Source organism: Tachypleus tridentatus, chromosome 13, assembly GCF_004210375.1.
Source record: "Tachypleus tridentatus isolate NWPU-2018 chromosome 13, ASM421037v1, whole genome shotgun sequence".
In the NCBI taxonomy this organism is placed as follows: Eukaryota; Metazoa; Arthropoda; class Merostomata; order Xiphosura; family Limulidae; genus Tachypleus; species Tachypleus tridentatus.
In genome coordinates, this window is record NC_134837.1 from 166,489,196 (window position 1) to 166,514,685 (window position 25,490).

At 35.4% G+C, this 25,490-nt stretch overlaps 1 protein-coding gene and 1 long non-coding RNA gene across 5 annotated transcripts in view; one reads left to right on the forward strand and one right to left on the reverse strand.

Annotated features, from left to right (window-relative positions):
• The first annotated feature begins 484 nt into the window (after positions 1 to 484).
• The window catches only part of LOC143238143 (hydroxyproline dehydrogenase-like), a 43,538-nt gene continuing 18,532 nt past the window's right edge, over positions 485 to 25,490 (forward strand). The window contains exons 1-3 of one of the 4 annotated variants that reach the window (XM_076478114.1): positions 506 to 640; positions 15,909 to 15,961; positions 21,823 to 22,013. In XM_076478114.1, coding sequence (XP_076334229.1) covers positions 15,953 to 15,961; positions 21,823 to 22,013 — 200 coding nt within the window. In that variant the 5' untranslated portion in view covers positions 506 to 640; positions 15,909 to 15,952. Of the gene's footprint in view, positions 641 to 15,908; positions 15,962 to 20,657; positions 21,414 to 21,822; positions 22,014 to 25,490 lie in introns of those variants that run through there. The other 3 variants (XM_076478115.1, XM_076478113.1, XM_076478112.1) reach the window with 3 other exon arrangements.
• Positions 5,596 to 15,030, reverse strand: LOC143238145 (uncharacterized). Its single transcript, XR_013020429.1, has 2 exons — positions 14,819 to 15,030; positions 5,596 to 7,509 (listed from the first exon to the last, which is right to left on the reverse strand). It is a non-coding gene; the product is annotated as an uncharacterized LOC143238145 (long non-coding RNA).

The following is a 25,490-nucleotide window of genomic DNA, read 5'->3' on the forward strand; positions in this document are numbered from 1 at the left end:
GTGGGATTGACCGTAACATTACAAAGCTGAAATGGCGAGCATGTTTGGTGTGACAGGGATTCGAACCCGCGACCCTCAGGTTACGAGTCGAGTGCCCTGCAGGGCCTAATAAGAATGTAAACATGAAAAAAAGTGTGGTCATAATGAAATAAATTCTCAGGACTACGTAACTGTGAATTGGGGAAATACCTTAAATAACAGAAGAAAATTCCTGTTAAAATTATGAGGTTTATCAAATCTCTTAAAGAATGTGATCCCCTTCTTAATGATAGTGAAAAGTTGATACAAACTTCATTCCTCTGTCGCATCTTTCCAGTTGCATTCTCGAGAAAATCAGAATTACAAACCATAAGTGTTTAAGGATGAAAATTAGGTTAGTGAGCAATATTCATTTCAAGTGTGTCACCTGATCAAAACGTAGTTTACTGACGTAATACTTTAAGTGCTATACTAGGTATTTGTTATGCACGATATTGTCGTCCTCGCTGGAACTCAGTGTTGCAAAAGTTTACGTGAACAGGAAGTACTTGTGTTCGATTCTGTTTAGTACTATTTGAAAAGATAAAACATCATACCAATGATAACAGAACAGATGTGACTAACTTTTAAGGTTACGCACTTGCAACAGCAAAGAGATCAGGTAAAACAAGTTGATTGGCAGTGAATGCTTTGATATGGCTGCATTGTGACGAAGTCTTAGTTTGATTATATATTTTCAGTGATTTCATTTTGGAGAAACGCTACTGTGTAAAAACGTTTTTTAGGATTATCCTTATAAGTTCTATACTAACTTATTTAAGATAATTTTGTCCACAATTCTTGGTTTGGATATATGTAATATCAAGAATTTATATATGTTTGCCCTTTTCTATGGAATTCTTTTTATGGTACCATCCTTGTTCTCGATGGCATAAGTGTACGCTCAAAAGGCAAAGTTTCGGTACAAACAAACAGTGATGCATGGTAGACTGTTTGGCTATGGCCCATATCTAATTCATGGGTGAAACAGTGATGCAGTAATTACTTATCACGTACTCTGGAATAATGTTAAGTATTTATGTTCGAATACAGCCAAATGAAATTCTTACTGTGGACAAAAGATTTAGGGATGCATTCTGTGTTCAAGAGCTGGGTGTGAAAACATGGATGCCATTTTTTTCTCTGCATAAATAATATATAGCCACATAAAACAATATCCGCTGTATATTGTATATGGCAGCTACAACTTGCACATTCTTTTTATAAGGAAGCATATGAGAATGCTAGTGCTTTTCATAATTGCTATTAACTGATCTTATATAAGACAAATAATGGTGCTATCGCACAGCACAAGTAGGTGTGGAAGCTATTTTTGTGAATTTGTATTCCTTGAGTCATTTATGTAGACAGCACACAATCGTTTTAAAATATGTTTAAACCAAGTAATATACAAGCGTACAAAAAATTCTTTACACTATTGTTTATCACAGCTGAATCTAGAGTTTGAATATTTTTTGTTAAAAGTCGACACATGCTTGTTCATTTATTTCAGAACCCAACTGACAAAAAATATTTCTTCTCTGTTATCACACTGCAATTAATGAGTTATAAGAATCATATCCTTTGATTTAAATAATTTATTTTATGTCAAAAGTCCACGCAGACTGGTTCAGCGTTAGAACCCAACTCACAACACGTATATATCTTTCTTTGTTACTACAATACAATCTGAAATTATTATACTCTGTAATCGCCACTTCATCTGTTGGTTACTTGCTACAGTTGTATTCAAAGCTTTAAATAACTGCTTTTCGTTCAAGTCTAAACAGGCTGGTTCAATTATTCTGTGACAAGACAAAGTATTCTCTGCTACTTTATTTGTACATCGTGAGCTGTGAAACTAACTTCAAGAAGTGCCCATTATATCTAAACTAACAATTAGTTTAACTTAACTTTTACTTTCAGTAATTTAACTTCTTTCACCTGCACGCATTTATCACACGTGACAGGAAAATATAGCTCTCTCGCAACGACAAAATTAGATTCAACAAGAAAAATGTAGAAGCTTCTAGTAACATGACATCACCAATATTACAATAGACTAGAACAAGTTAAACTCCATATGTAACTCTGTACGACTTGTACAAAATTATGTAATGAAAATTGTCATATATATATCAATTTTAAAATAATTAACACTTTTAACACTTGTTAAGAAAACTAAATAATTATTAAACATTAGATCACTAAATAATAACTCCTAAACCGAACAGTCTTGCATATGCAACAACAAAATAAATCAAATCACTGATGTTACAGGTACACACCTTAATATTCTTGTTTGCATGATACGTGCAATTCCAGGATAATTTACATGATTTATTCGAACTGCCATGATGAATCTAAGCAGAGTATATATCCCAGGAAGCATTGTAAGACGGAAACTTTAAATGGAGAATGTCATATATTTTGCTTCTGACCTACATACCATATAATCCACTGTAAACTAGATTTTTTTTGTGTTTATGATATTGTATGCTTCAGTGTTACAATAGATTTTACCTGTTGAGAAACCTATACTTATTCACAAAGTTATAAATCACAATAAGAATAATTTTACAGTGACAATATTTACACAATTATGAAGCGATATTGACGCAATCACAAAAATACTAAAAATTAACTGATCTAGTCATGTTCGAGAGTTACGTAATACAATATGTCTTAGTTAGTTAGTTAGTTATCACCATTAAATTCCATCTAGGAACATAGGGCCGCAATCGCTTGCGGATTCTTCAACAAGTATATAAATGAGTAGGTTGTTAGCCCACTGCACCGAGCCGTCCTTAATTTAGCAGTGTAAGACTAGAGGGAAGGCAGCTAGTCATCACCACCCACCGCCAACTCTAGGGCTACTCTTTTATCAACGAATAGTGGGATTGACCGTCACATTATAATGACCCCACGGCTGGGAGGGCGAGCATGTTTGGCGCGACGCGGGCGCGAACCTCGGATTACGAGTCGCACGCCTTACGCGCTTGGCCATGCCAGGCCACAATATGTCTTAACAAGCCCAATTTCACCGTCAAATACGCTTCCAACGTTTTTTTTTTTAAACCATCACACACAATTCTAAGTTTTCTAAAAGCTCGACAGTCGGTTAGGCCTCTGCAGAAGGTATTAATTAGCGCCAATTTTAGAGACATTTATATATTGTCATATAACTGTAGAAGCTTCTAGACAATAAAACTTCTGGTTCCACGCTGGCACAGCGGTAAATCTACGGACTTACAACGCCAAAATCAGGGGTTCGATTTCCCTCGGTGGACTCAACAGATAGCCCGATGTGGCTTTGCTAAAAGAAAACAAATAAAACTTCTGCACTTCAGTTTGATCACATCTGTTTTTAAAAGTTGGATCCTGGTAAGTTCGCTGATCTCCAATGTGCATTCCAGAAAGTTTTGGCAGTTTATAGATTCCAATGCCGAAATCACAAGCTTTCCATGATATTCAAATTTTCTGTACTTCACGAATATTTGATGATAATCAATCATATTAATCATGCTACGGATTCTGACCACGTCGTCACCGGCTGGAACAGCGATAAGCCTTCAGATTTTCAACGCTAAAATCAGGGGCTCGATTCCCCTCGGTGGATACAGCAGATAATCGGCTGTGGCCTTGCAATAAGAAAACACACACACTGATCAGGTTTTAAATTCAGTATTAAGACTCCATGCATCGTCACTTATTCAATACCTCCAATAAATAGCAAATGTATTTGTTGTTAGATATGCAAACTAGATTTGTTACTTTTTTTTTCTGTTTTCGTATGAAGCAGTGGTTAAGAAAGTGCAAAACTGTATTCAAATCCTGTTATTATAAAACATATGATGATAAAATAACCAGTTACCTTTGTTAAAATAAGTCAACAAGCTGAGAACTCTGTGACATATTTAAAGTAACGTCATGATAAAGTTTAATTTACTGGTGAAGTGAGAATAAAGAACATATGTTAACTATACCTTCTTCTCGTAAACGTACGTTAACAGGAATATGCATTTATTTCTATGTCATTGCACCCCTGTCTTACATAGAAAACAGGATTAAAATTTTAGTTAAGTGTAATTATAGATTAGTGAGTAATAATGAGCTATTTCACACTGATTTGAATAATATTAAACACTTTCTTACGATAATTTGTAATTGTGCCTTTTCTGCTCATGCTATTAAAGTAACGTTTCCCAACTATTCACTCTCTTTTACCATTTCTTTTGTCAGCACTAGACTAATTTTTTTTTGGCCCGGCATGGTCAGGTAGTTAAGGCACTCGATTCGCAATCTGAAGGTCATGGATTCGAATTCCCGTCACACCAAAGATGCTCGCCCTTTCATCCGTGGGGCCGTTATATGTGACGGTCAATCCCACTGTGTGTTGGTAAAAGAGTAGTGGCGATGAGTGGCTGCCTTCCCTCTAGTCTGACACCGCAAAATTAGGAACAGCTAGCACAGATAGCCCTCGTGTGGCTCTGCGCGAAATTCAAAAACAAATTTAATCTTAAGTTTTCATACCGTTTGTAAATATCTTAAGAAATCGACTGTTCTTTTAGTGAGATCAGTGTATGTCAGCAAAACATGATCCAAAAACTTTTATTTTGTAAAAGTTACTTTATTTTCACAAACCATTTACATTCCAGTGTGAGTTTCATGAACGTAAGAGTGATTGCGTAAGCAATCTTATCGTTGTATAAATAAATATGGATATGATCATAATAAAATAACCGACTGAAAAGCTGTGATTCCGTAAAGACTAAACCAAGATGTGTTCAAAGGAAAAATAAAAAAGGACAACAGTATTTAATATACAGTTTAGTATTGTTTTATTTATAACAGAAGGGGACACAGATATGCATTTTGGACTGCACATTTGAAAATGTGTAATTCAAATAAAGATTGCATGTTACTTGGTGTTGGCGAAAGTTGTTCGATGTAGAGAGTCTATTTAATTAGTAATTCCAGATCTGTGTTGGTCTTTCATAGAATATTGAAATTTGATAAGCTTGTGTTCTGTTTCTTCACTATGATGGTGTGTAGAGGAAATACATGGGTTGCTCGACTCTTTTATTACTATTTTCTCTTCTATTACAAATAAGCAATTTTGTTTATATCAAGTATGATTAAACTAAATTAACTGTATTTTTGAGTTACGTGATTGGAATCTTGGAACACATGTTGCGTTAGCGTGTGTGGGTGTGTTTTTCTTATAGTAAAGCCACATTGGGCTATCTGCTGAGTTCACCGACAGGAATCGAATCGTTGATTTTATCGTTGTAAGTCCGTAGACTTAACGCTGTACCAGCGGGGAATGATGATGCGTTAGCTTAAAATAAGTCGTAAAAAACTAGCAATTACCGTTTTAAATGTTCCCCACTGTAGAGCGGTAAGTCTACGGACTTATAAAGCTAAAATGAGGGGTTCGATTCCCATCGGTTAATTCAACAGATAGCCTGACGTGGCTTTGATTTTAAGAGTAAAAACACACACACACCATTTTAAATAAAATATTTAATTTATTAAGGAATAAACTTTTCACTTCTATTAAAGAGAAACCAATACTTTGCGTAAAAAAACTTTATAGACTATATGACTTTGTATACAAAAGGTTTCCAAAACAAAACTTACAAGAGCAAGTACAACTATAAATTCTCAAGTGAATTTATAGTTTTAACTGGATTACTTATTTTAAAAATTAACAAAAACTGTGATGTTTGAACTTAATATATACCATATCCTTCTCCAACAGTGTTAATATAAATAACGAAACAACTTTCAAAGAAGCGTAGTGTTCAAGACACTCGACACGCGGGCCCCCCAGTGGCTTAGCGGTATGTCTGAGGACTTACAATGCTAAAAACCGGGTTTCGATACCCGTGGTGGGCAGAGCACAGATAGCCCATTGTGTAGCTTTGTGCTTAATTCAAAACAACAAAACCAATCACCACCACCATCAACAACAACAAAACACTTAGAGCCATTATATGAGCCGCTCATTCGCGGTTAAAAATGCGGAAATCGTTTGAATTGTGAGGTAGGCATAGTGCTACGTCAGTGGTAGTTTTGCGCGTGCGCATAATAAAGGTTTTGTAACAAGTTCTAGAAGCTTACAGTATTTTATGCCTTGTAAGACGCACTCTTTTCTTTAGAAATACCTTGAAAAATCCCCATAAGTCTTCCAAGACAAAAGTGATGGTCTAAGGCAGGAGGTTAGCTTAGGGTTTACTTGAAACGGCCTTTCATACAGATCGTAATCTAATTACTTCTCAATTACAAGTATTTTTGCAAGAGTATAAAACATTCAATTTAACGTATTAGTTAAATATACTTTGATATATTGTGAAGAATATGAAGTATTTGACTGTATTTATTCAGTACGTTGGAAAAAAGTCAAGGCTGCATCAAGGTGCTGGTTGCTGAGTCAAAAATATTTTTTCCTTAGAATTGTCTTTCCAAAATTAGGGTGCGTCTTCCACGATGTAACGTCTTACAAGGCTTAAAATACAGTGTACGAATACAGTGTTGGATAGGAAGTTTTTCTGGTTTTTCTTATCAACAACACTGCGTTTTTAGTGTTTTGAGTTCAGATTTAGAGGAAGCACACAATACACGGTCACGAGCCACGTGCAACTAAATCAGAAATATTTATGGCCACAGGAGTGAGCCTTTTTTGGGGGGAAGAGGGTAGAATTGGATCTTTTATTATAAATTTTATGCTAGTCCAGTGGCTGAGAGATTCCCGTGTATATTTTGTGCACTTTATGTTTATTTCAAGAATGTTGTAGTCTACCACCGTTCGTCTTATTATAATGGAACTTACAATGCATAAGTTCAAAACTCGGATCTCGGAAATTACCGCACTAATCATTACCAGTCGCAGTTAGGTAGTGTTTTTATAGCTAGTCTGATTAGTAAATTAAGGCCCGGCATGATCAGATGGGTTAAGGCGTGCGACTCGTAATTCGAGGGTCGCGGGTTCGAATCCCCGTCACACCAAACATACTCGCCATTTCAGCCGGTATAATGTGACGGTCAATCCCACTATTCGTTGGTAAAAGAGTAGCCCAAGAGTTGACGGTGGGTGGTGATGATTAGCTAGCTGCCTTCCCTCTAGTCTTACACTACTAAATTAGGGACGGCTAGTGCAGATAGCCCTCTAGTAGCTTTGATCGAAATTAAAAACAAACTAATAAATTAAACAATTGAAATTTCCATAAAAATGATACATTTGAGTTTTAAAAAGTAGAAGTTTCAAATATGAAACAATCAAAAACAAATTTACAAAAAAAAGTATTTGTTTTTCTACAGTGAAAATCTTTTGAGTGTTGCAACAGAAAACAAGGCGCTTTTATTTATAAGTACGTCTACAAAGAAATGCCCCCCGCTAGTACAGCGGTATGTCTCCGGATTGACAACGTTACAATCAGGGGTCCGACTTCCCTCGTTGGGCTGAGCAGATGGCCCGATGTGGCTTTGCTATAAGAAAACACACACACACACTACAAAGAAATACTTGAATAAAATTTACTCTGTGATGACACTTATTTTAAAATAAAAATTTCAATAAAATTATTTTTCTCATAGATGGTGAACATAATTAAATCTTGTGAATACGTTTTACTTATCCAGTCTTCAACAGTTAAAAGAAAGTGTTTTTTTTTCATTTTTTAACTGTAGTAATTTATTATCAGTACAATAATATTGATAAATATTTGTACAAAACTAATAATCTGTTTTATGTTACATAGTATTCAACAGAATTACATGTTTCATCATTAATAACTTGAACGCCAAAAGCTGGCTAAGCATTAGAAACTAACAAATTTCAAAGCATTATGTGAAAAAAAAAATAAAGTACATCGCACAAAATCAAGATTGCTTACGACTCCACTTTAAATATTAGAATATTGTGCTACGTATATAAACAGCGATTCAGAGAGTGTTTTGCTAATCATTGTTCAGCCCAATTGAGACTGAAGTAAACCGTTTTGGTAGTGAGTGGCCTGCGGGAAAAGAAGACAGATCTGAAGCGTTATTTTTAGGTGCCGCTGATTTTAAATAAGAAATGGACAGGTGGAAAAGAATGTGGTTAGGCCTGAATATAATCTAACACTTCCAAGTCGTACAACGACCAAACATATATCTAGAGATATATGGTAAAACAATACATACAGTTAGCATGATTTTCATCTTAAAATTTGGAACTATTAAACATCTAGCGCTAGAGTACTTTTTTGCGATTTTTAATAAAATACTATTCAATACTTTTAGTATTTGTAGTCCGTTTTAATACTATTCAATACTTTTGGCATTTGTAGTTCGTTTTAATACTATTTAATACTTGTGGCATTTGTAGTTCGTTTTAATACTATTCAATACTTGTGGTGTTTGTAGTCCGTTTTAATACCATTCAATACTTGTGATATTTGTAGTCTGTTTTAATACCATTCAATACTTGTGGTATTTATAGTCAGTGTTAATACTATTCAATACTTGTGGTATTTGTAGTCTGTTTTAATACCATTCAATATTTGTGGTATTTGTAGTCTGTTTTAATACCATTCAATACTTGTGGTATTTGTAGTCCGTTTTGCTTCACCGTGAAGATCGCGAGAGGAAAGAAGCAAGACACCAAAGTGTAAACATAAATAACTAATGTTTAACGTGAGAAAAACACAAATTATAATGCAATACAATTCACTGAAAGACAGTACAACTGGGCTCATGATCTGTGTATGTGTCTTGAACTGACAAGAGTAATGAAGGATTTAAGTTGAAGATAAATCAGAACAAAAGCAAAATTTAAATCACTTCAAGGAAAATAGAAACAGAAGCAAATGAAAGTTAAATACTCATTTGTGAAAGACAAACGCCTAACACTAAGTGAATACTTTTAAAAGTTTTCCTAGGAACAGAAAACTAAGCAAAGATGATTCAACAGAAACCAACAGGTCTTTTTGAATACTTACAGAGATTGGTAATCGCACAAAAACTTTTAATCAAAAGCTACAACAGAATTTGATGAAAACGAGAACACAAGTGATATTACACACGAAATCTGAGCCACAAAATGAACTTAAGTATAACACTAAACCTCAGCTTCCGAGCACATAAAAGCCCATAATTTACGTAGTTACTTTTATAAATAGCGAGAGATGTACAGTCTAAGAGTGTAACTGTCTGCAGTTATTGTCTGACTTGCCAGCAGTAATACTGTATTGGGATGATTATAAGGTGTTGTTTTTGGATTATCAGGTTGTAGTATTCGTGGTCGTCTTATAATCACAGCCGACCAAACACTCCTTGCCCATACTCTAGCACAGTGGTTCCCAAACTGGGGGTAAATTACCCCCTTGGGGTAATTTAACAATTTATCGGGGGTAATGGAGGGGTGACAGAAAAAAAGTTAAAATTCTGAAAATCAAGAAAACATTGAGGTAGCTGGTATTAGGATTAATGTTAACTTAGTCTTAGTATGTAAAGTTGTAAATTAAACCTATTTTAAGTATGTAATAAAGTTAAACCAAATAACAATAAACATCAAAAACTAATATACAGTAGTAGAAAAGAAAAAATCTGTGTCTAAGTGTGTGGTAACCTAAAAGTATTTTGACAAGTATGCTTCAGAACACAAGTCACTCAGTAACCCTGATGACTCATCGACGTGTCCAGTACGCGTCACTCACTGCCTGAGGTTGCCTCTATTTCACACTGTCAGTTTCTATGTGAGCATCAGCCGAGGTAGACAAAACCTGGTATGTATGTGTACTGCCCTGTGCAGTATAGTTAGTATTTAACTACTATTACATCATTCCTATGCTGAATAAGCTCTTTTAATGCTATCTAGAATGCCATGAAAAAATAAATAATAAGTTCACATTGTTCACACTTTTTTATGCAGTTTTTCTTTTTCCTTTTCTGCAGATTAAAGAATAAAATGTCTAAAAAGCGCACCTACTCTGACGCCTTTCTTCGCTATGGCTTTGTGAATGTACCTTCTGGTGGAGAGGATCGGCCACAATGTGTAGTATGTCACAAAGTGTTGACAAATGAAAGCCTCAAGCCATCAAAACTCTCAGCTCACCTCCAGAAGTGCCATCCAAATCTTCAAAATGAAGATCAGGCTTATTTTCAGCGCCGGGCTGTAGCACTGAAGAATATCCAGTTCGGTCCATCTGGAATTCAAGCCCAAAAGCTTCAAGCTGCGGTCGAAGCATCTTACTTTGTTGCATATAAAGTTGCCGAACAACAAAAATGCCACACCATTGCAGAGAATCTGATTATGCCTTGTGCATACGAGATGGTAAGCAAGGTATGTGGGGAGGATCAAGCGAAGAAACTGAGTGTCATATCTCTATCAAACAACACAATCCGCCGACGAGTCGATGACATGGCATCAGATATTCTGTCCCAAGTTACAACAGAGATCAAGGAAAGCTCATATAGCAAATTCTTCTTGGAATTTGATGAATCGTGTGACGTAACCAGTTGTGCTGTTCTCCTTGGGTTCGTTCGTTACGTCCACCAGGACAAGATCAAAGAAGAGTTCCTATTATGCGAAGATCTGCTGACAACCACGAAGGGAGAAGATATCTTCAATATCATCAACAGTTTCTTTACCACGAATGGATTTGATTGGAACAGCGTTCAACAGGTAGGGAGAGATGTTTATATAAAGTCTAGATTAGTATAAATACAATGAATTACATGGCATATAGTCATATAGTTTTATTTATTGTGCAAGCAGCTGTAGTGTAGCTAATATTTTATACATAATTCACAAAAAAGTATCGTGCCTGTCGTACTGAAATACTAAAGTACCAAAATAAATTAAATTAAATTAAAACCATATAATTATAACGCAAAAGATAAGTAAGAATGACTAACTGACGCAATCTATAATAGTTTTTCTTTTTTAATCTAGGTCTCCGTCGATGGAGCACCGTCGATGATGGGTCGTAATCGTGGATTACTGGGCCTCATACAAGCTGTGAATCCAGAAATTTCTGTAGATCATTGCATCATTCATCGGTACTCTCTTGGATCAAAAAGCCTGCCTGGTAATCTGAAATTAGTGTTTGAAGACGTGTTGAAAATCGTCAATTTTATCAAGTCCAGGGATGTGAATTCGCGCATATTCAGGGAGCTGTGCAAGGAAATGGGAGAGCAGTATCAAGTTCTGCTCTACCATACCGATGTTCGCTGGTTGTCACGAGGCAAGGTTGTACGTCGAGTCATTGAGCTCCGAACGGCTCTTCAGAAATTTCTGAAACAAGAAGAATCTCCTTTTGCTACCAAGTTCACTGATAAGGAGTGGCTTGCTCGACTTTGTTACTTGGATGACATATTTGCGGAGCTGAACAGTGATAATCTGCAACTCCAGGGCCAAAACACGACTGTCATTGATGCCCATCACACTGTGACTGCATTTCTGGGAAAACTGAGACTCTGGATTCGACGCTTGGAGAAAGGAGTGATCGCTCAGTTTCCACCCTAGACCAGTTTGTTGAGGAGAATAGTTATGATACTGGATCACTTTTACAGACCATCAACAAAGAGATGAGCGACCATTTGAAGGGGCTTGAAACAAGCATGCAGCACTACTTTCCAGAGAGTGACCTAAAAACAGCCAGTCTTCAGTGGATCATTCATCCCTTTTCTGTACCTGATGAGGCCATTCATGATGATGATTTCCCTGCAAAGGAGGAGTGGATCACAATGATAGCAAATGAAGCCTTGAAAGTGAAATTCCAAAACCAAAATGCAGATTCCTTTTGGATTTCACAACTAGCTGACTCGCCAACTCTGTCCAAGAGAGCCTTGAAGTTGTTGGTATCATTCTCAACAACGTATCTGTGCGAGAAGGGGTTCTCAACCGTGCTGGGGATGAAAACAAAAAAGAGGACTTGCTTGAATGTTGCAAACGATGCCAGGCTGGCACTTTCAACCACAAAGCCAAGAATTCCTAAACTAGCTTCAAGTATGCAACTCCATCCATCCCACTGATGTTCTTGACATCTTTGGCAATATTCATTAGAAATGCACAATGATCAAATACAATAATTAAAAGTGTAATTCAGTGTAAATAAATTATATAAATAATTTGTAAATAAATAAAGTGTAATAAATAAAGTGCAATATATCTCTAGTTTAATTTAGCCATATATATCAATGTTGAAAACATTTTGTGAAAGGGGTAACATGCTTAATGTGGCATGTTAAATTGGGTAACAAGCTGAAAAAGTTTAGGAACCACTGCTCTAGCACGTCGCATTCTTAGATGTTTACACAACGTACGTCTTCGCGTGTGCGCATATGTTTGCTCAAGGTCATTTCTAATTGTTGCAACTAATCGAACTGCAGGCTGTTCATTTATAGTATTGGGTTTCTTGCGTACTTATGAAAAAGACATTTTCATAGACAGAAGACTGAATATTGTTTGTGAGTTTGTAAAATTTGTGTATATAAATAATTATTTGTATTAACTCTTTGTAATAACTGTTATTATAAATTCTACTGTCTGTATATTAAAATAAGTTTGTGTCAAGAAAGAAAATTTTGTGTATCAATCTTGTTGGTTAATATAAATTTGTTACATATCGAAATTCAATTAATGTCAAAATTCAAATTTTCGGCTACTTGAAATTTTATTTCATAATATAATAAATCGGAGACTTATCCGAGATTACTTATAATACGTAACAGTGAGTAATAACGTATGGCTTCACACTAATTTTAATAACATTAAAGAAAGCCATTGTAAAATGTGCTTTTCCTATAACTATGTGAAATGGTTACCAAAAAGGCCTGTATCTAAAAGTAAGTTAGCCAGATCAAACGTTATTTACCTGGTGCCTTCCCACGCAAAATTATCTACTCAGCAATTCTGAACTAAACAAGACAAAGACATCAGAGTAAGTAGTAAATCAAAACGTAATATAATTCCTCTATACTACCTCTAGAAATGATAAACCCTCTTAGGAGGGGGGGTCTAAAATACGCATAGAATAACCAGTACATAAATAAAATATTCTAACAGTAAGTTTTGCAGACATGAAATACAACTTTTCAAAAACCTTAATCTAGATATATTTACAGTGTATCAAATGTAAACCTTAACCCTATACATGATGAAAACACTTGTATATACACTGCAGATATGTTCAAATATCTAAAACCTTAATCTAGATATATTTACAGTGTATCAAATGTAAACCTTAACCCTATACATGATGAAAACACTTGTATATACACTGCAGATATGTTCAAATATCTAAAACATTAATCTAGATATACTTACAGTGTATCAAATGTAAACCTTAACCCTATACATGATGAAAACACTTGTATATACACTGCAGATATGTTCAAATATCTAAAACATTAATCTTAAACATAGATATGTCGTAATAAAATAAACCAAGTTTTGAAAGGTAACTACACACAGTAACTTATATAAGACTGTTATAATCGTTTTAAGGTGGTATTTAATATTTCTATGTAAGTCTAAAATTATATTTGCCTTGCCACTAGCAGTAGTACATTGCTTGGATAGCTTGTAATGGATTTAATATTATATATTTATTTTAATATATATATATGTTTGTTTCAGTTTAATATATATTTAAAAAGTATCTAACTCGTATTGTTAAATGTTTATTGCAAAAGTCCCGCCTGTTCTCTAAATTTGTAGAAGATTCTCAAGTGTAAGAATCAACCGTATATGTTTTACATTGTTGTCATCTGATCTTTCGAGAACCTTATAAAAATAGTTTTCACAACATGCGGATAATGAGTATAATGCTTATTAATCGGGAAGGTGCAGATACTTGATGAGGAACGTTAATAGATTTCGAACATTACAAATCGCTTAACTTCAGTGAATTAACTTTGGATGTGTGAGGTTAGTGCGCATCTTTTCTGTGAAAAATGAACTTACCGACATCAACATAGAATTAATTTGTTCGTCGTGAACCGTCGATATAATATTCAGTTCCAGACAAGATAGAAGACTCAATAAAAGTTTTGTATATTAATCGTTATTTGTAATAGCCGTTATTATACATTTGTATTGTTGTTTGTATATTAAACAAAATTAAGAAGGAAAACTGTGTCTATCAATTTTGTTGGCAAATATAATAAATTTAATACATATCAACATTTAATTAACTTCTAAATTAATATTACAATTTAACTCAGATCAGACTGTTTGAAATCGTAATATGTAATAAATCCGAGGCTTGTCGTACGAAACAAATGTAACTAAAAAAGAAACGAAGGTACTAATACTAAGCCCTGAGGTGTGCCACTCGTGACATTAATCCAGTTTGATAGTCATTTATAATAACACCATGCTTTTTATATCCAGATAATTTCTTATCCAATTGTTCAAACAGTTGTCCAATAAATATACACATACATATACGCGCGTCTACAGAGACAACTTTTAGGTGGTACTATGTCAGATGTATTCTGAAAGTCCAGACAAATTCAGTGACGTAGTGCTGAATATTATATTTTCGAAACCCTGCCAGATTTTGTCAGATATACGATCTCACCATCAGGATAAAGATTTCATTCTGAAAACCTAATTTCTTAAGAAATTGAACCAGTCAGTGTGAACTTTTGACAAATATAAAGATACATATTTAAAGTTATGGATACAACTGTGGTAACCAACAAATGTTAAATGAGAAAAAGTTAAGTTAACGAAAGTGGAGTTAGAATGCGTGACTGTTAGTTTGGCCGAAACGGACAAGATTTTGAAGTGAGTTTTATGGTTTACCAGAGATAATAAGAAGAATCTGTCTTCTCAAACGACGTCCTACAGTAACTGAACCCATCTGTATGGACTTTGAGGAATAGGTGACAATTGTTCAAAGTTGATACAATTGTAGTAACACACGTGGTAACGTAAGAGCAATTATCGCAAACTGTAGAGTGAGAGACAAAGTAGCGAACAGTCATTCTTCTTGTCAGTTGAGTTCTAAAGTGACTGAATCAGCCTGTGTGGATAAGAAAGTCGTTTAATTTCGGGTGAAAACAAATAAACTATTTTTATACACATATTTTTAGCTTTTGAAGTGTGTGGACTCAGCTCCAATTTCAGGAGCCAAAGTTGTGCTCTGGTGTGATCTAGCAGCACTCCAGCCCTGGATACACCACATCCATAGCTGTATACTCATCTACATATAGAGTAACTAAAAACATGTAAAATAGGATAGGAATGCACCATTTAAAAACAACTAATCACCACTGTTAAGGAGGCATCAACTGATATTCAGCATACTTGTAAAATATCACAAACATATACATCTTCATTCTTACTATAATTAATTCAGAAACTTAAATAACTTGTAGCAACTGATGAAGAATGCAAAAACAATAAAAACAAACAAACAGAAAAACTACTATATAAACATTTATAGATGTGTTCCAGCATACTTAAATCAAGGTTATTTCTTTAAATATAATTTGAAACCCTGCCAAGTAAACGGCACACACACACGAAAAAATATTTTAATCAGGTTTGTGAACCTGAAGATGACCGAAAAAGGTCGAAACATTGTTCGCTCCACTACCTTAAAAATTTTTTTCTCAACCCAAACGAGCCGTTTTTACATATAAAAAAATATTTTCTTATTTTGTATTTTTTATTACCAAAATATTTATTCTTATTATAAATTAAACAAATAAGAAATAAAGTGGAAAAATGCAATCAGTTTTATTTACATGAGGTATTTCACCCTCCAGTGCGGACTTACAACGCTAAAAACCGGCTTTCGATACCCGTTGTGGGCAGAGCACAGATAGCCCATTGTGTAGCTTTGTGCTTAGTTCAAAACAACATGAGTTATTTTATTTTTTATATGTAGAATCCGAATGTGTCGTTTCCTTTTCTTCTGTGATAACGAAAACTATGTCACAGGTAAGTTTCGGGTGTGTTATAAATTTGTCATACCATCCAAAGTTTTTAAATTATTATTTGGAACTCTAATTCTGATATGAACTAAGACGTTTTTATATTTATGATGATGTTTAAGTGCCTAAAACTATTCATTACATTTTGAATATTCCTGATAATGATTGACTATTTAACTTGATAAAACTAGTTCAGATTCCAGTTACTGACTTATACCGAGCTATCAAGAGTAATCAATGACCTCAATACCTATTACATGTTTGACAATGAAAGCTAAATTAATGTAACTAATTTAATAAATAAATAATTCCCTTTTAAGTTCTCATTATATCAAACATATGTAGAAATTTTAATTTGCCGCAATGATTTGACGAAAAATGAACGTTGTGTTCAGTATTTATTGTTAAGAATATTAAGATAAGTGCTGCCACCTGTAGTTAGGATTTTTTTTTGTACGTCTTTATCACAAGTGCTGAGTGATTCGTTCCTTTGTCTGGAAGCCATTGTGAAATCTTTCAGTAAAATATTGATTGACACTCTATTTTCTCAAGTCATATAAAAGGAGAAATAGATCTAAATCAAAGAAAGGAATATTACAGTTGCGGTTGAAATAGTTTGACAATGGAAGATAAAATATTAATTGATAAGTTGGGAGAAAATAATTGGGCCACGTGAAAATTTCAAATGGAACATTTATTGAGAAGAAAAGGCCTATGGGGTCATGTGACTGAAACAGAGGTATTGGCAGAGACAGCCAATGATCAAACAAGGGCAGATTTCAACAGGAAAAAGGAAAGAACATTTTCAACAATTGTTCTGAATATTCAAGGTGCACAACTCTATCTTGTCACCTCATGCACAACTCCTAAGGAAGCATGGAATGTACTGCGTGCTCACTTTGATAAGAACACACTAGCCAATAAACTATTCCTGAAAAAGAAGTATTTTCGATGTGAGATGAAAGAAAGCATGACGGTCCAGGAACATTTGAAACAAATGAAGGAATTAACTGATCAGCTTGCTGCGGTTGGGGCGGAAATTGCAGAAGAGGATCAGATTGTTACCTTACTTGGTAGTCTGCCAGCAAGCTATAATACAATTGTAACAGTCCTGGAAACCAAAACTGATAACTCATTAGAATTTGTGCAACATGCACTGATTAATGAAGAACAAAAGAAGAAAAAGACCACATCGAATGAAACATCATCATCTTCATTAGCCACTTGTAGCAACTTCAAACCACATGAAACACAAGAAACAAAGAAAGGGGTAACAGCTTCAAGTGTTACGAGTGTGGCAGAGAGGGACATATAAAACGCAATTCTCCAACACTGAAGGAAATGGTCCACAAAGCTAAGAATGTGGATATTAATGTGGCGGAAGATTATACTGATGGAAACAATGGTATTGTCTTTGTAACGAACCAGGATAAAAAAATAGGAAATGGGGAATGGTTGGTGGATTCTGGTGCGTCTAGGCATATGACACACCAGAGGAACATATTATCAAATTATCACAAGTTTACCACACCTCAGCAAGTTAGGAGTGGTGATAGAAGAACTGTTGAAGCACTTGGAGTTGGAAACTGTAAACTAGAAATGACACTTAAAGCCAGTAATTCAAAGCATGTCACAATGCAGACTGTTTTTCATATACCAAAATTAGCTAACAATCTATTTTCAGTAGGAGCTGGTACTGAAAAAGGAAATATTGTGTAGTTTGGAGTTAATCGCTGTTACATCCGAGGTAAATCAGGACAACTCCATGGCATGGGTACAAGAAAGGATGATGGTCTATACCAACTGGACTGTAAGACCAGTGTTATTGAGAATGCCTCAGTAGCCTCAAACAGCAGCATGAATGGCTTGGATATATGGCATCAACGACTAGTGCATGTCAGTGTTTCACAGTTACAGAGGCATGTAAGGAGTGGAAATGTAAGTGGAATCAAATTCCAGAAGTCTTATGAAGCCAGTTTCTGTGAGGAATGCACTGAAGATAAATGTACAGGAAGCCATTTAAGTCAGTGGGAGAAATCAGATCAAAGAGAAAACTGCAACTGGTACACAGTGATGTCTGTGGTCCTATGCAAACTCCATCTATTGGAGGTAGCAAGTACTTTGTTAAATTTATTGATGATTACTCAAGATGCTGCAGAGTGTATTTCTTGAAACAGAAGTAAGAAGTATTTGAGAAATTCAAGGAATTTGAGAAGTTGTACTCAAATGAATCTGGAAAGCGCATAAAAACCCTGTGCACAGATAATGGCGGAGAATATACGTCAAATGAGTTCCAGCAATATTTGAAGTCAAGAGGCATTCATCATGAGATGTCAGTAGCATATTGTTCAGAACAAAATGGTGTTGCTGAGAGAAGAAACAGAACTTGTGTGGAATCAGCAAGAAGCATGCTGTCACATGCTAAGTAACCAAGAATGTACTTGGCGGAAGCTGTATCTACTGCAGTGTATGTGGGTAACAGAGTATCCACATCGGCAATAAAAGATGGTAGTATGCCATATGAGAGATGGTATAGGAAGAAACCAGATGTAGAACACATGAAAGTGTTCGGATGTCTTGCACATGTGCCAGATGCGTCAAGACAGAAATTAGACATGAAGTCTATGAAGATACGTTTAATTGGATATGATAATTGCACCAAGGGATATCGACTGTATGATGAAAAATCCAGGAAGATTTTCATACGACGAGATGTTATCTTTAATGAAACAGAATTTGGTTAAGAGCCTGTGACAAATGAGTATATCTCATCAAGTGAACAGATAGTGGACCAAGAAACAGAAGTTAAAGCTAAAGATAAAGCTGAACGACCAGTAAGAAACAGGAAACCTACCATCCGCTATGGATATGATGAGTATGCTGATATGGCAGCAGCAAATGAATCAGTTTGTCACACTGCAAACTTATGCAGTATGTTAGAGCCAAGCACATTAAGTGAAGCAATGTCAAGTGACAATGCAAAGGAGTGGAAGACAGTCACAGATCTGGAATTTGAGTCTTTGCAATAAAATTACACCTGGGATCTGGTGGAATTACCAAATGGAAGAAAACCTACAGGTTGTAAGTGGGTATTCAAAGTTAAGTATGGAAATACTGGAAACGTAGAGAGGTTCAAGAGTAGGCTGGTGGCCAAAGGTTACTCGCAGAATTATGGTCTGGATTACGAGGAAACCTTCTCCCCAGTGGTGCGCTGTGCATCATTTCGCTCCTTGGTTGCATTTGCTGTGCAGAACAACTTGAAAATTCACCAGATGAATGTCATAACTGCATTTCTGGATGGAAATCTGGATGAAGAGATATACATGGAACAACCGGAAGGCTACGCTGTTCCAGGGAAGGAAAACCTTGTGTGTAAACTGAAAAAAATCACTGTATGGATTAAAACAGTCACCACGCTGTTGGAACAAATCATTTCATGCACAGATGATGGAACTGGAATTTGTTCAGAGTTCAGCAGATCCATGTGTTTACATACGGAAGGGTGAAAATCTAGCAATAGTTGCAGTATATGTGGATGATATTATTTTGGTTGCTGATAGCGATGATGAAATAATCACTATAAAGGAAGCACTGAAGGAAAAATTCCGCATGAAAAACTTTGGAAAGCTCCATTACATCCTTGGACTCAGTGTTGTTCAGAATGAAAAGAATGGTTGTGTATGGTTAAATAAAACACAGTATATCCAAACTATGCTGGTGAAATTTGGAATGACTGAGTGTAAACGTGAAACGTTTAAAAGGATGATGGTGTTAGCACTCAGGTTGACCATAGTTTGTACCAGTCGTTGGTAGGCAGCCTTCTGTATGTTGCAATGGGAACAAGATCAGATATTGCATATGCAGTGGGAGTAATATTGAAATATTGTGCTCAGCCCAACACAGCACATTTGACAGCAGCAAAGAGAATCCTACATTACTTGAAAGGAACAGCTGATCTTTGTCTTAAGTTTGAAAAGGTACCAGGAGACGTCATTACTGGTTACTCAGATGCAGATTTTGCTGGATACCTGGATGATAGGAAGTTCACATCAGGAAATATCTTCATTCAAGCAGGAGCAGCTGTAAGTTGGATTAGCAAAAAGTAATCCACGGTGGCCCTGTCCACCTCAGAGGCAGAGTATATAGCCTTGAGTCTTGCAGCACAGGAAGCAGTATGGTTGAAAAGACTACTGCAGGAAATAGGTTCCGAAGTTGATGACCCTGTTCGTATCATGGAAGATAACCAAGGAACAATCGCCATGGCACAGAATCCAGTGGGTCATGCAAGAACAAAACACATTGATATTCGTTACCACTTCATTCGCCAATGTGTGGAGAACGGATCAGTAAAACTGGAATATTGTCCCACAAACAGTATGACTGCTGACATTCTTACAAAGCCACTTGCTAGAAATGCATTTGAAAGGTTCAGAGATAATGTTGTACTGGCACCAATGGATAAATGAACCAGATAAAGTGACGATTATAATAACAGATTGACAGTATTTGTAACTTTGTGTAAAACTTAAAATTAAGTGAAAGTGTTAAGAACATTGAGATATGTGCTGCCACCTGTAGTTAGGAATATTTTTTTTCTGTACGTGCTCTCAATGAATAAACACGAATCAACATTTATAAAAGTAACGTTTATTCACTAAACTATAAGATAAACTTGTACGTGTTTTTCGTACAGTTTACTAGTAAAAGCGTCGCTTACTAAACTGTTCATCTTTCATCCAAACGTGATATTACATTCATTTCTTGCGTGAATTGAAAAATGCTGTCACTAGCAACTTTTAACATCAAATTCGATTGGATGAAGCAAAGACACACCACTTCTCAGCAGAACCGGATCGAACCAGTTAAACTACGACTGAAACCTTATCAAATTAAGCAGGTACAAGGATATGTAGTCAGACACATGACAAATTACTGCTCAATCTGATGACTAGTTAGTGAATTAATCCATTTAACGTTTAATATGTAATGGAGTGGCCTTATCTACTTTGTGAGCGATATATTGTAATCTTTTTATCACATTTTAAATATTTTTATACGCTTTAATAAAATCAGATATTGAACCTTTGAATATGCGGGCTTTGAATATGTTAAATGTGTTCGCTCGAAAGCAAGCTACCAGTACTTTTGGGATTCAACAATCCCACTTATCCTTAAAATATCAACGACTAACGGCTACAGGGACATCAATTTTCTCTCAGTTCGAATCTCATGAAACAAGTAGACAACATTCGAGATTTATTCGGTTTCAAAAAACAGATATCTCACCTGAGCATACAGCAAATACTACCCCATCTTGTTGCTCTACAAACGCAATACAGTTGCCAGATTTCAGCAATCATGCCGTTGCATTCCAAAACAAATCAACGTGGGAGTTAATTCGTGCTTTATGTGTTTTAAGATTATGTGGATTTCAGAAATTAGTGGACAACAGTTTGCAGGTTTGTAGAAAGGAAAACTTTGTAAAAAGTTACTGTTGATCAAATTTTCTCTCTTGAGTTACAATTAACAGAATGAGATTTTGAGATCTGCTTGAAAACTGTAAAATCGTTTTAAATTAATTTTCGTGAATACTTCTGTTAAATACATTCTTGAGTTTCGTGAAATAAAATTTTCTGATATATGCAAGAGTTGTTAAACAACTCCAGTTACGTGTGTATATTTTCAAACTTGTTTTCGTTTCCGGATATCTACATTTATTATCTTGATATAGAGCTGTACACAGTTAACATGTTTTGTAGGTTGTTGTTTTTTTTGCTCTTTTTCTAATGTGATGCATTTGTCACTGCTTTTTAATAGCATGTTACGACGCAGGATATTTGATTAATGTACATTACATGAATTTTTCAGATCATGAACGTTATGCAGAAAATGTGTGGACCCATTCTATTGAAAGTCTTTGTTAAGCCAACACTCTACAATCAGTTTGTTGCGGGAGAGACTCCTGGGGAGTTTCGAAATTGTGTTAACCGACTGAAATCCGCCAACCTGCGTCCTTTTCTAGGCGTCACAATCGAGTCGGATGTTGGAGAAGAAACAAGGTGCGTGTGATGTAAAAAAACAACAAAAATCAAAACAAAACAGAACTGACATGTTTTTATGCTACGATATTAATATCGTCGGTATTTTAGTTCCATTCATTATTTCAGTAATTCTCACACTGTTCTTACTTTGTACTTGACCCAAAAACTGATTCTTACTTGCAAAAGTAATAGTTATATCTAGTGCACTAAATTATGAATAAACAAAAGAAGTTTGGAAAGTAAATATAAGTTTGCCTCAGTAATCATAAAGTTAGGATAAACTCTAACGGTAGAGAAAAGTGTTTATAATATTCTTCGTCTAGGTCCTTATGTAATAAAACTTCATCTCTGGCTGAGTCTTCTAGTGTGAGCAAATAATATTGAAAATACAACGCATTTAGCTAATAAAATCTGCTCACACAAAAGTTAGAAGACAGATTATTTAATATTTGAGAAGAGGAAGATAAGAATTAAAAAGACAAAGATGGACGAATAGTGTTAAAATAGTCACAAATATTTCTAGTTATATAGAAATTAACGAAGTTTTATACAATTTGGCACTATCCGTCATCTTTACATAATGATTATTAATACAAGAACAGTGAGTTTTTTTGTTTTTTGTATGATAATTTGAAGTTTTGTTGTTCAGCGTAAAGTTCACAGTAGGCTAACAATGCTCTTTCCAGCGTAGTTGTGTGTGTTTTTTATAGCAAAGCCGTTACGAGCTATGTGATGAGTTCGTAGACTTGCCGCTGTACCAGCGGGGGCACCAGCGTAGCAATTGAAGACAAATTTTTAGCTTTTCAAAACCCACATACCTTTGAGCCACGGAAGGTTTGGTATGAAAGAAGATATTAAAACTCTTTATTTGCAGTTAAGCACAAAGCTACGAAAGGGACTATCTGTGCTCTGCGCAGTAAGGGTATCGAAAGCCGGTTTCTAGCGTTTAAGTCCGCAGAATGCCACTTTGCCACTAGGGTAGTAAAAGCGAAACCCAATTGTTACGTAAATATGAAGGCGTATTATACAAAGTAAAGTAGTAGAAATATTTAATCTTTTTAATGTTTTACAAACGGATACCTTGAAAGGTGACACCTTCTAATTATGATTAATACACGATACACTGTCATATGTGAGTCTCTCTCTCTGAAATTTGGGTATATACAATTTTTATACCCAGGAGGGTCAGGTACATCGAGACCTCTTTCTCCAATGTGAGTCTTATTTGTTTTGAATTTCGCGCAAAGCTATTCGAGGGCTATCTGCGTTAACCGTCCCTAATTTAGCAGTGTAAGACTAGAGGGAAGGCAGCTAGTCATCACCACCCACCACCAATTCTTGGGTTACTCTTTTACCAACGAATAGTGGGATTGACCGTCACATTATAACGCCCCCACGGCTAAAAGGGCGAGCATGTTTGGCGCAACAGGGATGCGAACCCGCGACCCTCGGATTACGAGTCGCACGCCTTAACCCACCTGGCCATCATATGTGAGTCAATAAAAGAAATTGAGATTATTCGTATAAAAATAACACAGCTTTCATATGTAAGAAAATGATAAAAAGGGAACTTCAGATTCACAGCTGAAACTAGAAGTTCCTATAATTTTTGAGCCAATACTTTGTAAATATTAATGATGTCAATACCAAGCATACAAGAGAAATAATTTATAATACATGCATTAAAGACTGTGAAAACGTTATTATTTTAATTTATCGCTATACATAATAATTTAAAATAAAACTGATAAACTTTTTTATTAAAAGAAATAACCACATATACGTATATAAATATTGACAAAAAAACAACACATTAAAAATATATTATTCTTAAGTTAACATGTATTTTAACCTTTAACTAGGTCTTTATATTTTCAACATGCCTTGCTATTTATGGTCTGTTACTAGTGCATTGCCCCCCAGGGACATCGCAGCATGTCTTCGGGCTTACATCGCTAGAAACCGGTTTTCGATACCCATTGTAGGTAGACCACAGACAGCCCATTGTGTTATATTATGCTTAATTATCAACGAACAATATCAGTGCACCATCAGCAAGAAACGTGCGATACCTAAAACATATAACCACGTTTAACTTTCAGCACTTTTAGACCAATAGCTTTTTGCATTCTTTTTCATCTAATAGTGTTATGAACTTTCATTTCAGTACATTTTCCATAAAATAACAACATTTTAATTCATTGCAACTTATTAAACTTATAGAAAATAAAATGTAATTAAACTTATTTCCTTTGTGTAAACATAACCTATCAAATTAATAACTATAAACATCCTTCTGATAGCCACAGTGGGCAGAGCACAGATAGCTGACTAACTAACTTTGTGCTTATTACACATTTATATTCTTCAAGATGTAGACCACACTTACAAATGGTAAAGGTACAGTTTTGAACGATGTTTAGGTGTAAGCATATGTTTCCAGTTTAATAATTATTGCTTGAGAAAATTAATTGTTCTCTTCTATGTAAGTAAACTTCACCATCACACGATGATATAATACTATGTAACATAAATTTTGTTATTGAATAGAATGTGTTATTTCTTAATTGCCTATGTTGTAAAAGTACAGAAAATGGCCATTATTCCCTTCAACCTTTGCTTTTGTGACCTGGATAATAAAATTTAGAAATTAACCTATTTTCTATGTAAAAACGGGCAAATTTGCACATTTCCATTCACACAAGGTCTGAATAAAACAACATATGAATCAAAAATTACATGTATTTATACTAAACTTGTATACAAATGTTTACAAGTGAGTAGGTTTTTGAGATTTGCGACTGTAATATAAATCACTTTCACGTATCAGCTCCTTAATGTAGTCTCCCATCATGTTTTCGTTATACGCTCCTTGTCAGGGGCATTCAAAGTCCAGTATATCTTGGGCAAAGCTGCCCCAAGCTTTTTTCTTTCTTACTGAGTTTCTTGGGGAATTCTGTGCACTCCAGGATATTCTTTATTTGTGGTCCAACGAAGACATCAGCTTTGACCTTTGCCTCAGACAGCTTAGGGAAGAAGTCTCGAAGATACTTGATGGCTGCAAACTCCTTGTCAAGAGCTGTGACAAATTGTTTCATAAGATCCAATTTTATGTGCAATGGTGGGAACAACACCTTCTGGAGGTCCACTAGTGGCTCACACTTGACATTGTGCCTCCCCACAGAGAACTCGATCCATTGTGTTCAGTACTTCCTGTTGTAGTACGCTGCGGTGTCCCTGTAGTCCCAAAGGCAAAAATAACAGGGAAACTTGGTAAATGCTCCTTGGAGACCCATCAGGAATGTCACCATTTTGAAGTATCTGATAACCTCCCAGCCATATTCATTATACTTCAAGGCTTCTAGCAAGGTCTTGATGCTGTTGTATTTCTCTTTGAAGTGCACCGAATAAGCCAGGGGAAGAGACGGATACTTATTCCCGTTATGGAGCAGCTCAGCTTTGAGGCTTCTGGATGAGTTCAATGACGAGTCTCCA